Below are 15,763 nucleotides of genomic sequence, written 5' to 3' on the forward strand. Positions count from 1 at the left end.
ACGACAACGCTCCAGCCCATTCAGCCCTCAGAACTCGTGAGTTTTTGGCCAAACATTCAATCACTGTTCTTCCCCACCCCCCCTACTCACCTGGCCTTGCTTTTTGCGATTTTTTCTTGTTCCTCAAACTAAAAAGACCCTTGAAAGGAAGAAGATTTGAGATGATTCCCGAGATTAAGGCAAATGCGATGAAGGAGCTGGAGGACATTACAAAAGAAGCGTACCAGGGCTGTTTCAACAAGTGGAAACATCATTGGGATAAGTGTGTGCGTTGGGGAGGAGAGTACTTTGAAGGGATCCCAGACCTGTAACTTCTAAATAAAGTACATTTTGTTTTATGACGTCAGTCCGCATATTTTTTGAACAGACCTCGTATCTTGAATTTTGATAGAAATTAAAATATTAGTGTTGGAAAGAAAAATATCTTATTGTTATGTTCAGCACTTGCTTTTTGCTACTGATATTATAAAAAGTAGTGTATTGATCAAATGGGAGTAATGCCTTTGGTATATGTATTGTACAAATTACTCATCCAGTACAAGAAAACTATTATTAATATACTTAGTATGCAACATGCAACGCTACTTGCATAAATTTAAAGCCTTAAGCTTGGCTTACCGTTTATGAATTTACTGACTCTTCCATGTATCTGGAACAAAAATTTGTTGAATTTGATAAATCACTTGCAAGAATGCTTATACAAGTATTAGACCAAAAGTAGAATGATTGGAGAGTTTGGTAAGCCATATGTAGCATTGCTTACTCATATTGTGATACCTAAAGTAATGTAACTGAATGGCAAGTAGTTAGTAAGAATTCTCACTCAGATATAAAGCTAAGAGTAGTAGTGTAGGTTTAAGGGTAAAAAAAAGGCCTGTGTTGTATGATTTTTGAGAAAAGTGAAGATATGAAGGGATTTTACAACAAGCTACATACTCATTAGACATGTCTGATGTACAGAAAGATATGTTTATTGTTCCTTATATATTTTATTCATGTACATGAAGTTAAAAACTTAATACTTTATCCAATTGATAATTCATGGGAGAAAGCACATAATACAAAATACCTCATTCATAAAAGGTATGTGTGTAATACCCAGAATTGTGCTGGCTTATCTTCATCACTGACCAAAAGCAATGTACCTTATTAGTTCATTTAAATACTTCCAACAATTTGTACTCCAGTTTTGAATCAAGATTAATATCATTGATGGGTTGAGTAAATAACATGCAACATCTCTCACCCAAATGTTAAACCAAAAATAACTTGCAACAGTGCTCAATGTTATATTAAGTTAAAAATAAAGTTCATGTGTTGTACATTGTTTATGGCAAAAGGAGCAGTTATTAAATTAATATTTCTCAGTCAGAGAATTGTAAACACTTATGAATGTTTGTTTACAAAATATACCATGAACCACAATAGCAGTTCATAATAAGGATGGCAAGGAATTACATAAAATCCAAATAGAATGTTTAAGGGAAAAACAAAACCAAACCCTATCCCTTTTGCTACAGGTTTGCGTATGGTCTTGGGGTCAAAGGGCATGCTGTTTTGTTTGCTTAATAACATAAAATTTTAAATGTCAATAAGTGTCAAGTTGTAGATTATAATTCAGATATTAATATTATCCACTCCATAGTTTCTTAACTTAAAAGTAAGGTTTTAGAAAAATTCCTACACACTGATTTTTCTGTGTCAGAGAAATATGTTGTATGTCATATTGGTTCAAGTTAGATTGTTGTGATGTCCAAATACAAAGTGTAGTTTCTTATGAATATGATACACAAATTACCAATAATAACAAGATAGAATATACATAGTGGAAAACGATATAGAAAAGAAGTGATTCTTTATATTACTAATAGAATCACAGGCAGGCACACACAGAACATAAATCTGTGCACATGCATGTCTGTGTGTGATCACCATAGCTCCAGGAAAAAAGAACCTAGAAACTTGTGAATTTGCACTCATAGTTAGTGGACCCAGAGGGTGTGCAACTGGGTATTACTTATTCTCATGCATGCTCATCTTTTTAATAAAGCAAATTAGCAGAAATTCACATTGAAAAGAAGTGGTTTTTATATAACAATTTCTGACACATAAAAAAGCTAGTGCATTGTAGTAACAACATACTCCAACAATGGCTTTTAAGTTGAGTTTATGGGTTATACTTTTATGCTAAAATGGGTTTAGAGAATACTCATGCTGATGTAGTCTTCTAGAATATATCAATCTTGCAACTTAAGCAAAGTCAGATACTTTAGCCAGCATAAAATAAGAACATCCTCTCTCTCTTTCTCAATGATAAATTAATATATTTATTGAATCAGTTGAGATTGTCCTGCCCACCTTAATTAAAAAAAAAAAAAAATTCTCATGTTCATTTCACCCAGCAATGTGTGCTTAATCAGTCAAAAGCTCAGAATGTCTTCCTAGTGGATTTCTCAGCCTCTGAAAAGTATTTTCATAGAAAACTTTCTTTTCATGGTAGATTTGAAATGGTAATAGAAGATATTAGTGAGGTTGAAAGTTATTTTTAGACCAAAATACACCTTAGTTACTAAGCTTGATAAATTATAGTAGAATTCTCTGGTATTGATACTTGTATGGTTTTTAGTTATTTGAAAGTGTGTATATAAAACCTAAAAAAGTTTCATTTCAAATTCTTTGTGTGAAAAATTTGATGAGGCTTAGCAAGCTATGGCAAGCAGCAAATGAGTACAAAGTTTTATCCAGAAGGGATAATTGTTTGCTGTACTTTTTATTTATTGTTCTGTGCTTTAAGATAAGTATGTTTAAGAACTTGTTGCATATAGTAATGCATATACATATACAATGTATTATAACTGAAATATGACTATTTTACAAAATACTAGTCTATTAAAATACAGCCGAGATGGGGTTTTTGTAAAGAATGAAGGTCAGTTTTATATTATTGGATAAGGTAACATGAGTGCACCCGCAATGCATCATTGTAACTTTTGTGAAGTTAGCTAGGTGTAGGCTGAAAGGTCAATATAATAAAAATAATAAATATATATAAACGTATAATTTTATGAGATTTAAGCTATTTAGTCTAAACATTTATGTTCTCGTGATAATTTGTAGTTGTCCTAGAAGAAATAGATGTAGTTTGTATTTTTTAATTTTTCATGGTGGTTTACAAGATCAGTGAATCTGACTGAACTGTTAGAAATTTGTTTGTGAAAATAACAGATAATATATAGTTTTTTCTTAAGAAATGTTTGATAACTATCTGATCATTATAATGTTTTTCCCATGTGAAATATGAACATTTTCTGATGCATTAAAGTATTTTTAATCTTAAAAATGAAACTTACTTTGCATATTATCTATTCAATGTGTGAAAAGAAAAAGGCATGAGAAAAACATTGCTTAACCAATCTTAAGATTTGAGAAAAAAAATGGTTTGATGTTTTACATATGAAAGCCTTGTAATATTCACTGATATTCTACCAAATGTCATGAACATACACTTACTAATTTAAATGAAAATTATAAAAAGTGCAAAGTTGCTATGAGTTTGATACCAAAGAGTAGGTTTTTGCTGAAAAAGTTAACATCTTACATCTTGAGAACTAGTCAGATCAGTTAGTCAGCAGCTACAGTAAATCATGAAGAACTGCATCAGTTAGCTACTAATTATTTTTATAATTATTTCAACACATACAAGTACTACCATATTAAGTAATCCTTTGCCCATAGTTGAGCATAAAAAAGCCAGAGAAGGGCATTTAAAAACCTGCAAGTAGGAATCATAAAAAATCAAGCAAGCTCTGAAGATATTGTTTAATCTAAGTACAAATCCCTATTTTGACTCAATCAAAAGTAATTCTAGCCAAATAAGGTTTTGTAGTTTAATTACTGTCTACAGTATCTTCAGCAATGTTTGCTTGACTTTTTTTTTCATCCATATTTACCTATTTTTAAGTTCTCAATTTTTTGTTTCTGATGTATTTATTTTGCATGTTAAATTTCCTGAAATGTTTATTTTTGTGAGGATCAAAAATACAAAATGCCTGTTAAATTGCATTCCAGTTATACTTTAAATATAATAGAGGTATAATGTGATGCATAACAACTTTGTTCTTTTATAATTGATAGAAACCAAATAGTATTTTCATACCAAGTGCAGCTACATATGCTGCATTAGTTATATGAAGAAAAAGTGGTTTTGTTTGTGTAGTTGAGGGTAAAGTAACTCTATTAACTAATTTTATACTCAATTTAGCTGTTCTTTAGATAAAAGTTATGCAAGTTCATGATTAATGAAAAGTTATCTTGGGATATGAAAGCTGTCTCCCTTATATATGTAATTGTAAAAAAATACAAAAATGCTCTTAAAAACTGCTAAATGCAAAATCTAAAACTGAAAATTTGTATGTACTCCTCCTGCATGGATCTAATGAAACCCCATACCAAAATTGGTGAAAATCCGTTCACACCATGCAAAGTAGTTACAGACAGTACTGTTATATTTATGTACATACCAGTAGTGACAAAGCATGCATTTGCCAACTTGGAAATTATCAGGTACTGAAATGAAATATTAAATAGACAAACAATTGTTAGTCTGTTATGATGAGCAAGCACTGTTTTCAGAATTTATTTATTATCCTGAACTTGTACCAGTTTTGAACCTTGATTATAGCAATTTCAGTTTTAAAATACCATCCTACAAACTAGTAGTTCCAAACTATGAGTAACACTGTAAGTCCTTAAATTTGCTAACATTTTAAATAAAATTATTTGATTAATTTAAGTTCAAGAGCCCTATATTATTACTACTATAGCTTTATTAAACTATTGGGATGGAAGCCAAGATCTTACAATAACATACATACTTTTATCATATAGCAGAAAATAAAATTGCACTATTGATCTGTAAATTTACATGGAATCTATGTATTCTGACATTGTTTAAAGTAGTAACTTTTTATTTTGATAGGAATTGGTTATCAGAATTTAAATGGTAAATACAATGCAGCAGTCCACAGGAAACCACAACTGCATAGATAATTTTGTACACCTTGTTCAGAATAACTGCAAGTTTATAAAGTAAATTTTCACTTAAATCCATGCAGCCATTAGGAATGATTATTTGTTATTTTTGTACTGGAACACATGTTCATTTACATAAATGTTTTATAGCAACCACTTAAACATTTGTAAAACATTTTAATTTTAATATTTATTTCCCTTGTAATATATTTAAGGTGACAGTGTGCTTTGGATGAATGTGTAGCTGCTTTTATGAAATAGTAAATATTAAAGTGAAAGTAATTATACTGTTTTGTGTGTATGTTGTACATGTTTAAGAAAATGAATATTTTTAAGAATTAGTTGCTAATGTAAAGAAGAAATAATTTAAATTTTGATTATTTTTTTCCTGCATGTTCAAGTTGACTAAATTTTGCATTAGTCACTAGAATTCTTTGCCTCACAATACTGTTTTCTAGTACAAAACTGTTTTTGGTCTGAATAAAGTTTTTATTTCTTTGTTGTTTCCTATAAAAATTTGCATGTTAAACAACTATCCTGAATTTAGTTTTGAATATTTCTGAGAAGTTTAATCAATAGTTTTAGGAAAGTTGGATGTTGCAAATAATGTTTTATATATTAATATTATTGTATATATTGTAATGAAATATGAGGTGAAATTTATGTCTGAGGTATTTCTTTTTTTTTTTTTGTCTTACCTATTAAGTATAGTGCTGAACATAGCAATGAGAAAAAATTTTGAACATGTAATGTTGATCAAATAATTGTTACTAAAAATTAAATATGCAGTCATGTAAATAACTGAAAAGATGTGCACAGGCTATTATTAAAATGACTACATAGTTGTTAAAAAGTAGACATTTTAAGTTCTGTATTGAGTTTTGTGTTTATGTAAAAGATACGTTTTAAAGATCTCAGGAATCTCTTAATCATGAAATAACACACAGTAACTTACATCTAACAACACAAATGCAGAAAGAAAAACATGACTGTGTGATATGAGTGCATGTGGAATAATAATACTTTGGAATGGAGCTATTTTATTTCTCTCTGTAGATGGAGACCTTTATGTGGCTACCGTTGCCCAGTTCTCTGGGGCCGATCCTCTAATATATAGGAAACCTCTACGGACAGAACAGTTCAACTTGAAACATCTAAACTGTAAGTGGGATCACTTCATCTGTTATTATTTATAACTTTTTTATCTGTAACATCTCAGTACATCATGTATAGTTATATTTTAGAACTAACATTGAACCACTGAATGTGTGTTGCATAGTTCTTGATGAAACTGGTTGTAATCAGCTCTGAACTAAGTCATGCTTGCCATGTTCAGGTTGTAGCTAATTAAGTAATAGTGAACAATCTTGATTCTCCCTCATTAAGTCAGAAATGTCATGAAATTTATTGTAATTTGTTACACTAGTTAGGTTTTCATTTTAATAATGTGGAAAATTTCAGTGTGTTTCCCAAGTACTGTCTTATAATGGATAAAACCAATTATATGAGGATATAATGATAAAATTACACGCATGCAAGCACACACACACACACACACACACACACACACAACTTTGTAGTAATGGTATTGAACAATTAATCCATATCTAGCCCTACAACTTTAGTAGGTATTGATATGTTAAATTCATATCAAAAAGATATTCATTGAAAGACAGCATGTTAAAACTATGTTATTCAATGAGTCACTAGTTTCTTTGGTTTATCAGGCAAGTGAAATTAGATACTTGTGCAGCATTGTTACCCATTTTAGTTCACAGTGTGCATAATTATTGTAACAGACTTTGTAAACTTGTGTGTATTAAAGTGCAATATTGTTGTAAAACATCTTTATCATAATGAAGTCCTGAAAGAAACATGGATATAATTGAATTTAAAAACATTAAGGTTGTATTTTGAAACAGTTAGGATTGTATTTCATAATGTATGTTTGTTTCATCCATTTTTATGTAGCTCCAAACTTCGTTAGCTCTCTTCACCATGAAGATTATGTGTACTTCTTCTTCAGAGAAACAGCAGTAGAATATATCAACTGTGGCAAAGTTAGATTTTTTTTCTTCTTGATCCGTATTGTAAATGGGTTAAAGTTTAATGGCACGTTAGTTAATAGCTAACTATGGAAACTATCCCATAATATATCAGTACATGTTAGAAAGGTATTTTTGATATTGCAGATTTGTTTTCAATGTAAGAATTTCTTTTGGAACACAACCTTCCTTTTTACTAGTAAATGTTGTCAATCCTGATAGTGTATTACATGTTCCATCTATATTAATTAAGGGGTCAATGTGCTTATGGACATTGTTAATGTCTACTAAAGATTGTAGATTTTGCATTATACATGATTCAACACTTCAAATATGTGTTAAATTTAGTGCTGAAAAAGTTATTTTTCATTTATTTCTGCTAATACTTATTAGATTTTGTTACGTTTAATCATGTTGCTTTAACATTTTCAATTATTTATGTATGTATGTATGTATGTATGTATGTTAGAACGGCAAGCCTTAGAACACTGATATAAGGAAATACATAAGTCAGATGTATGGGTGATATATTTGGAACTTGGAATGACTTTGATCAGTTTATTTGTTTTTTGCTTATTTCCTCAATAGCTTCCACACTACTGTAAAATTCACTCTTAGGCAGTCCAAGTTCAAAATATATTGTTATTCTGTAATGTGTAAATTATCCTAAAAGATGGCAAATTTGTAATGGAGATAAATCATAAGTCTAGTGAGAAACCAGTGTTTTTTACATTACCAGTTGGATCACACACTACACATTAAATAAGCAACCGTTATTGGAGAACTAAACTATATCATTAAGACTTTTACAACTGATGAAGATGAAACCAAAGTATACAAGAACTGGCCCGACATGGCCAGGTAGGTTAAGGTGTTTGACTCCTAATCTGAGGGTCACAGGTTCGAATTCTTATCACACCAAACATGGTTGCCCTTTCAGCCATGGGGGTGTTTATAATGTGAATGTCAATCTCAGTATTCATTGGTAAAAAAGTAGCCCAAGAGTTGGCAGTATGTGGTGATGACTAGCTGCCTTCCCTCTAGTCTTACACTGATAAATTAGAGATGGCTAGCACAGATAACCCTCATGTAGCTTTGCCTGAAATAAAAAAAAACAAAAAACACAAGAACTTGTAAATAAATTAAAGATAAATGGATATTCACAAAGATTTATTGATAAGACTTTAGAAAGTATGAAAATGCAGTCTTTGGTGGTAATGCCCCTGAATTGTTACCTGTAAGAAAAAAGTAATTTCACACAAATTTTTTTATACTATGTATTAGTCCTAAGATTTCAACTACTGTTAGACAAGGATGCATAAATTTAGGTTTTGACACCAAGAGTTAGGGAAACCAGGTAGAACTTTGAAAAGTACATTAATAAGATCAACCTTTAAGTCCAAAGCATGAAATAAACCTGAAAACAAATGTACAGGTTATAAATTAGGTTTAAGAGGCCACTGTAACCACAAGAATATAGGGTACAGTTTGGTGTGTAAACTTGGTGGTTCTGTGTACTTCCATGAAACAGAGAAAACTATTAGGGATAGAAATAATGAACACTTTCAAGCTCTATACATATTAGACAGTAAATCTTGTTAACAAACAAAGTACAGTTGGTATCAGTTGTCCCATAACAGCAGATATTTTTAGTCACTGCAATAACTTTTTAGATAGAAAATACAAAAGTCCTATTAATTTTAGAGAATAATTCATAGTCAAACAACAACAAAAAAAATCTGTGGAGTTTTTAACTTCAGCTGTTTGTATTTAATTGGTGTAATAACATGTTGCTTTAAGTAGTATAATCTTATCTGTTTGCATGTACTTTAAATTTATTTATCCATTCTTGGTAAAGTAAATCTTACTTCACAGATTTCCATTATGTTTCAGTCTTTTCTATAAACCTAAATCGTTTGGTAATTGTCTTGTTTGCCCCGATATAGCCATAATGCCAGAATGTTGAATTAATTAAAAGTTTTTTTGTTTTTTTTTGAGTAATAGGTCATGTTTTATTTCATTTGTAAACAACTTTTTATTTACTATTATGCAGCTAATATCAGTAGCATCATGCAATTAAATTTAACAATAAAATCTTATATAAATTCTCTAACTTGTGTGAATGACTTCTCATTAGAGTTTGGTACAGGAATAACAAAGAGAGTCAGAGTAAGCAGCATGATCTATTTATTACATGTTAATATTTTCCAGACTGTCTACTCTCGGGTTGCCCGAGTATGCACAAAAGATAAAGGAGGCCCACATAAATATCGAAATCGGTGGACATCCTTTTTGAAGGCCAGGCTTAACTGTTCAGTTTCTGGAGAATTTCCTTTTTACTTTAATGAAATTCGTAAGTAGTACTTAATATTAGAATGTAAAAAGAAAACAAACAGGAATAGTCAGTGCTATTCTAAAATTTTTGTGAAAAAAACAGAACAAAATGTCTAGTTAGTGAGCTATTATATTTGTTACAGTTTATTAAGTTAGATTGTTAGGTAGTAAATAATTTACTGACAAACAGTTTCTGATAAATATTTACTTAATTATAAATTATTTTAAACTTGTGTACTTTATTCTATGATAAAGTAATTTTTTTTTAATTTATATTTGTATCTGCTGAGTTGTTCTCTATCTTGTAATTTGAGACTATTTATTATTCATAAATATTTATTAAATAAAATTATTTTATAAATATTCTTCACCAGCATTTTTCATTTATGTTTTGTCTAATTCCAATTTCAAATGTGCATCATTTTTACTACTTGATAATTAGTTCTTAATCTTTACCAATTTGTTATTAGAACATTTTTTTTATTTATTTAAGAATACTTGTTATGCATAACCTCATAGCAATATACTGCCAAAAAAGGTATTAAAATTATAAACTGTGTGTGTATACATTCATAATGAAATTGAGACAAGTAAAAAACTGAATTTTATGCATGTGCTGTGGAGAAAGGTACACACGTTCATTTTCATGTTTGCAGTTTAATATTAAAATATTTCAAATGATGTAAATTTGAAACTCTTAGTGTGGAACTTTGTAAGTTAACAATAGTTATTTATTATGATAGAAGAGGAATAAGCTTCCTCCTTTTTGTTTAGAATCAACAAGTAACATTATTGAAGGCATCTATCGTGGAAGAAAATCAGAAATAATATACGGAGTTTTTTACAACTCCTGTGTAAGTAATCTTGATTTAGTTGTGTTTCACACCCTTTTACCATTATGTGATGTAATGTTTCACTCTTAACTCTTCTTGTTTTGTTAATATACCAATTTTCCACTTGCATGTTAAGATCAACACTGGCCAAAACCCTTTCAAAAGCTACCAGTGTAAATAAAAGTAGTTCCACTAGTGATAAGATATAATTTTTAGTGAGTTTTATTTTCTGTAATTTAAAGAAACAACAAAAAAACTACAAATTTGACCCTTGAAACTGGTGTTATGTATAATGACAAAATAAAATTGGGTTAAGGCTAAAGACATTTTGTTTTATATTCATGTTTTGAAACTTGACATCACTGCTTTGGTGTTGTTTCTACAGGAACAGTATCAGTGGCTCAGCAGTATGTGCTTTTTCTATAAAACAAATTTTGGAAACTTTTGACGGATCATTTAAATGGCAGGAGGATATCAATTCCAATTGGCTGCCATTTCCAAACTCAAAAGTTCCCGAACCTCGTCCAGGCCAGGTAAAGTTATGATTTTTTAAAATGTTAATTTTATTTATAAACAACAAGAATAATAATTATAATAATTTGAAGTTGTTTCTTTTATTGGTCATAGGGATTTATTTAAGGAGTAACTAACAGAAAAATCAATCAAAATACTTATGTAATTGAATGTAATAGCTGTTAGTTTTGTTTAAAGCTATTAATAGATTTTGATTACTTTTGTACTTCTATAATGTCATGCTTTCTATAACATTCTTCTGATAAGATATTTAAGTACATAAAGCTTGGAAACATTGGTGGTATTATTGAAGATATTTGTTTTGGATAATATTTAATAGAATAATTAAAATCTTATAAACATTTCATTTTATATATCTTTTGATTTACAGAAAAACATCTGTTGCATAATTAGTTTTCAGAAAACTTCTAAGAATTTTTCTATCTTGTTTATAACTGTGCAGAGTTCACGATATTCATGTTCAACTTGATGTGTTATCTTAAAATAGAAACACAAAGATTGGTTGATGCTAGAATCACTAGAGGAGTATGTTTGTGGTCGATAGAGAATATCAAAGTATGATTTTTATGCTGCAAGCAATTAGTGATAGAAAGACTTGTGTGTTTTGCCTGTCAGCAGACAGTTGGTTTCAGTGTATAGTTATTAATTCAGAGATGCCAACCATTATGATTTGAGCGTAATCATTATAATTTTGGTGTATACGTTACGACTATATGCTCATACAGACAAATATTATGACTTGTTGCAACTCCCAAATTATTATATATTATATAGGCCTATACAATAAAGTGATAAATTGTTCCCCCAGGGCTTGAAAGGGGTGAAAAGAAAATTTCTAATGAGATACAAATAAATTTTGATAATAAATAAAAGACATAGTCCAAATGGCTACTTGTGATAATCATGTTTGTGCTTGAAATAATAAAAAATATTTGTATCTGTGACCCGACATCTACCAATAATTTGAGTACGGTGCTTCTCCATACTGGGTACGTGGGGGAATCCATAGTTATGTCATCAGTGCTTGTCAGCCAATCAGCGCTCACATAGATGGGTATTTCTTGTATTATAAGCGGCATAGAAACACCAATTCGATTGTTTACAAGATGGAAAAAAAGAGTCCTTGTTCACCAAATTGTCTTGTTTCTGGCATACCTAAAAGGACTGAAACTGTGAAAGGGCTCTGTCTACAATCATTATGCTCAGTCATTTGAAATAGTTGGCATATCTGTTAATTACCTCTTATCAACTATAAGATGACTCTATATCAGATAAAAATAGCAACTTTAAAATTAGTGATAGGAAAACTGACAAGAAGAATATAATTTCATAAATCAGCACACAAAGAAACCAAAACTTAATGATTATAGTATATTGAATGCTAATGGCCATTCAGGTTGCCCTAACTCCTTGTACGAAGTCAACAATGCAAAATGATTTTTGTAAATGTAAAAATTAAAAATAGTTAATCATGTCAACGTTATGATCAGTGATGTTACACTAATGTTTATAGGATTTCTCAATTCTTACAAAACACAAAAAGATATGAAAATTTAAATATAAAATCTTTACTGTCAGAATATATTTCAAGACATTAATTTACTGTAGTTTACTTAATATTTTTGGAAAATGACATTGAAAATGCATTAATTTTTCCATTATGTAAATTTAAAAATAATTTTGAATGCATTGTTTTGTAGGAAAACTATTTTCCTACTATAAGTCTTTGCAACCAGGCTGTTAACTGAAAGGTTGTGTTGGTAATTTCTTGTTGAAAGCAGTGAACTTGTCTTGCCATGTTATGGCAGGTACTTAAGACACTACACCTTATGTCTCCTTGTTGTTTGCTGTTTCTGAATTACAAGTTATCTGTTTATAGTATATTAAGAGCAGTTACTCAAATGGCTAAGTGGGTATAAAATTGCTTTCTGTTTTTTAATAATATCAAACAATGAACAGTCACAACTTAATTGCATACCCTTCTAAAAATGTCTGTTAACAATAGGTAATTTACAGTATTTGCAGAAGTGCATATTTAACAATGTAAACTGATCAAAGGCACAAAAATGGCTAAAGTAGCAGGAAAAAATGTTCCTTGCATTGTATTGTATAAAGCATCGTAAATTGTTATTCAACTATTTAACATAATAATCAATTAATGTTGTGTATATCTTTGAAGTTAAACCAATTTCTTTATAACTATATAAGTACATTCCTGTGTATGGGAAAAAAAGACATGTTTTGACATCTTCAAAACAAATATGAAGCCCAGTTGACTACTGAATAATTCACAAGATCAAATTAGCAACATAAGTGCTACATATTTTTCAAACCATATATAAATATGGATTCATTAGGGCAAGTAAGAGAATTCAACACATTATTTCATAATAACAATTTTATTTTTTTACAGGTATTACTATATTAACAGTTTTTCAGGTAAAGGCATTTTTTTCTGCAGGAATTAATTTTGTCAGCTGTATGCTAATTAATGATTTAAGCTAATAAAGAAAAACTGAATTAGTTAATCTGAAATACATTTATCATATTTTTGTCAGAAAGCCTGTCATAGCATTAATTATATTATCTGTTGTTATTTTAGTGTGTGAATGACTCCAGAACGTTACCAGAAATGACACTGAATTTCATCAAAGATCACACTTTGATGGATAGGGCAGTTCCTTCTTTCTGGAATCAACCTTTGATTCTTCATACTGGCTTTGGGTTAGTAAAATACTTTCTCTTACTCATGAAGATTTAAACCTCTAATGTTTTTTAGTGCTACCACTATGTTTAAGATATTTTTCTGACAGCTGGCACATTCACAAATATTTATATGGTTCAGCCAGATATAACTTATAATGGAAAGTTTTATTCCGATATCTAGAACTTGCATGTGCATCACTTGTTCTCTGAATCTTGTTCACAAGGGAACTGAACAAGTTAGGTGAAGTTAAATAAAATACAGTTTAACTGTCATGATAGATGAAAAGATTAATATAATGGATTAAATAAACCCTGATCCAGCAAGTTCAGGTGGTTAGGGTATTCAACTTGCAATCTGATGGTTGTGGGTTCGAATCCCTGTCACATCAAACATGCTCACCCTTTCAACTATGGGGAAATTATAATATTATGGCTAATCTCACTGTTCATTGGTAAAAGTGTAGCCCAAGAGCTGGTGGTGAATGGTGATGTATAGCTGCCTTCCCTCAAGTCTTGCACTGCTAAATTAGGGATGGCTAGTGCAGATAGATAGTCTTTGTGTAGTTTGGTGTGAAATTCAAAAACAAACAATAAATAAACCATGTTTCTTACTTAAGATTTAAGAATATATTGTGTGTGTGTGTGTGTGTGTGTTGCAGGGACATAGATTTTTTACACCCAACAAGGGGAGGGGGATTTTTGCAACCACTTATGTGGACTGTTCAATTTGCAAGTTGGTAATCTCTGATTACGTGAACCTGGAATCTGTAAACATGCAGTGACAGAGTAATCTTGTTGCCACGATACTTGCATGTATACTTAGGCCTACTGACTGATACTTACAAACTATCACTTAGATTGAAAAGCTTAGAAGCATACCTATATTAAAGATGTACATTTCGATCACTGAAAAAGCCTACATCTAGGCCTAATTATGTAATTTGATTGGTAAGAACACGAGAATCACAAGAACAAACACACAATTTGTAGGCCTGTGATGCAATAAAACAATTCAACAGACCAAACTGTTGGGGTGGATAATTGTATGCACCATACCCCCCACCTAAAATGAAGGAGAGATGTATATTCCTCATCCCCCCAGGATCTACGTCCCTGGTTTGTTGTACATACATACATACATACAGTAAGGAAATCTGTAGGAAATTGTGATTTGTAATTTTTGAAATATATTGATTCTCTTCCCAAAATGTTTTATATATCAACCAGAGATTATTAGTTATATGTGATACACAAAGTTCATTATTCTTTTAACGAGTTGAGATAATGTTTGAAATGTTTGACACAACTTCTCCTGAAGTTTTTGTTATAGAAGCCAAAAGGTTTAACAACAGATTAATATTACATATTTTGTTATTTTTGTCATGAAATATTGATTTGCTGTTTATTGGTTTAGATACAGAAATATTTAAATTGACACAAGTTCATTAAGAGTTTGAAGTCAAGAGAGATTATTACTTGTTTCTTTAATTGTAAACATAACCTCTCATTGTTTAGTGTTTTAATCAACTAACTTGAGACAACTTGTTACCAAAATATTGTTTTATTGGTGGTGATATGGAAAAATTGATGTAATCATAAGTAATATAACAAGTAATTGGAGTTTAGTAGTACTTTTAATTTCAAGTTAGAGAAAAAATAAATCACCCATGCTTGTAGATTTTTCAAAATTATTTGATTTATAGACAGGACTTGCTGTAGTCATTAACATAATACTATAATAGAAGATTTGAGAATACAGAAGATAGTCCAGTGTGGCTTTGCTTTAAGAAAACATAATCAGTTTTGTATTGGGTAGAAATTCTACTGTATGTTAATTTAATTAATGTTTTGTTACATTAATTTTGATTCAGAAACAGCAAAAGTGAGTTTCAAGGTGAAGTTCTACTCTTGAGATTTGGCCAAATAAGGTTATAATTTGCTTGTAGATTTAACAGTACTTTGTCTGCATCTGGTGCTAAATAGAAATAATTGATATTGATTCTGAAGTGGTTTACAAGATGATACAAGATTGATTCATTTTACAGTTTAAGTTCCATGAATTTGTAATATTATTATGTAAACAATTCATATTTAAAACTTGCTATTCCAGCTGATGTAATTTTTTTCCTATTGTAACAAATGTATTTTGATGTTTTGAATCATATGCTGACTTAACAGTTTGTTGATGACATCTGCAAGATGGATAAAAGAAAAGCAGTCATCTTAATGTATTATTTCTCTTAAGATCATAATTCACATGTTTTCTGCTGTTATACTGGA

General features: G+C 30.1%; 1 protein-coding gene across 1 annotated transcript in view; it reads left to right on the top strand.

Annotated features, from left to right (window-relative positions):
- The window catches only part of LOC143238345 (semaphorin-1A-like), a 124,788-nt gene that overhangs the window by 76,338 nt on the left and 32,687 nt on the right, over positions 1-15,763 (top strand). The window contains 7 exon segments of the mRNA XM_076478497.1: positions 6,088-6,192; positions 7,003-7,091; positions 9,288-9,429; positions 10,185-10,249; positions 10,251-10,264; positions 10,629-10,776; positions 13,380-13,501. Of these exon segments, the coding sequence (XP_076334612.1) occupies positions 6,088-6,192; positions 7,003-7,091; positions 9,288-9,429; positions 10,185-10,249; positions 10,251-10,264; positions 10,629-10,776; positions 13,380-13,501 (685 nt within the window).

The sequence above is a fragment of the Tachypleus tridentatus genome, chromosome 13 (genome assembly GCF_004210375.1).
Source record: "Tachypleus tridentatus isolate NWPU-2018 chromosome 13, ASM421037v1, whole genome shotgun sequence".
NCBI lineage: Eukaryota > Metazoa > Arthropoda > Merostomata > Xiphosura > Limulidae > Tachypleus > Tachypleus tridentatus.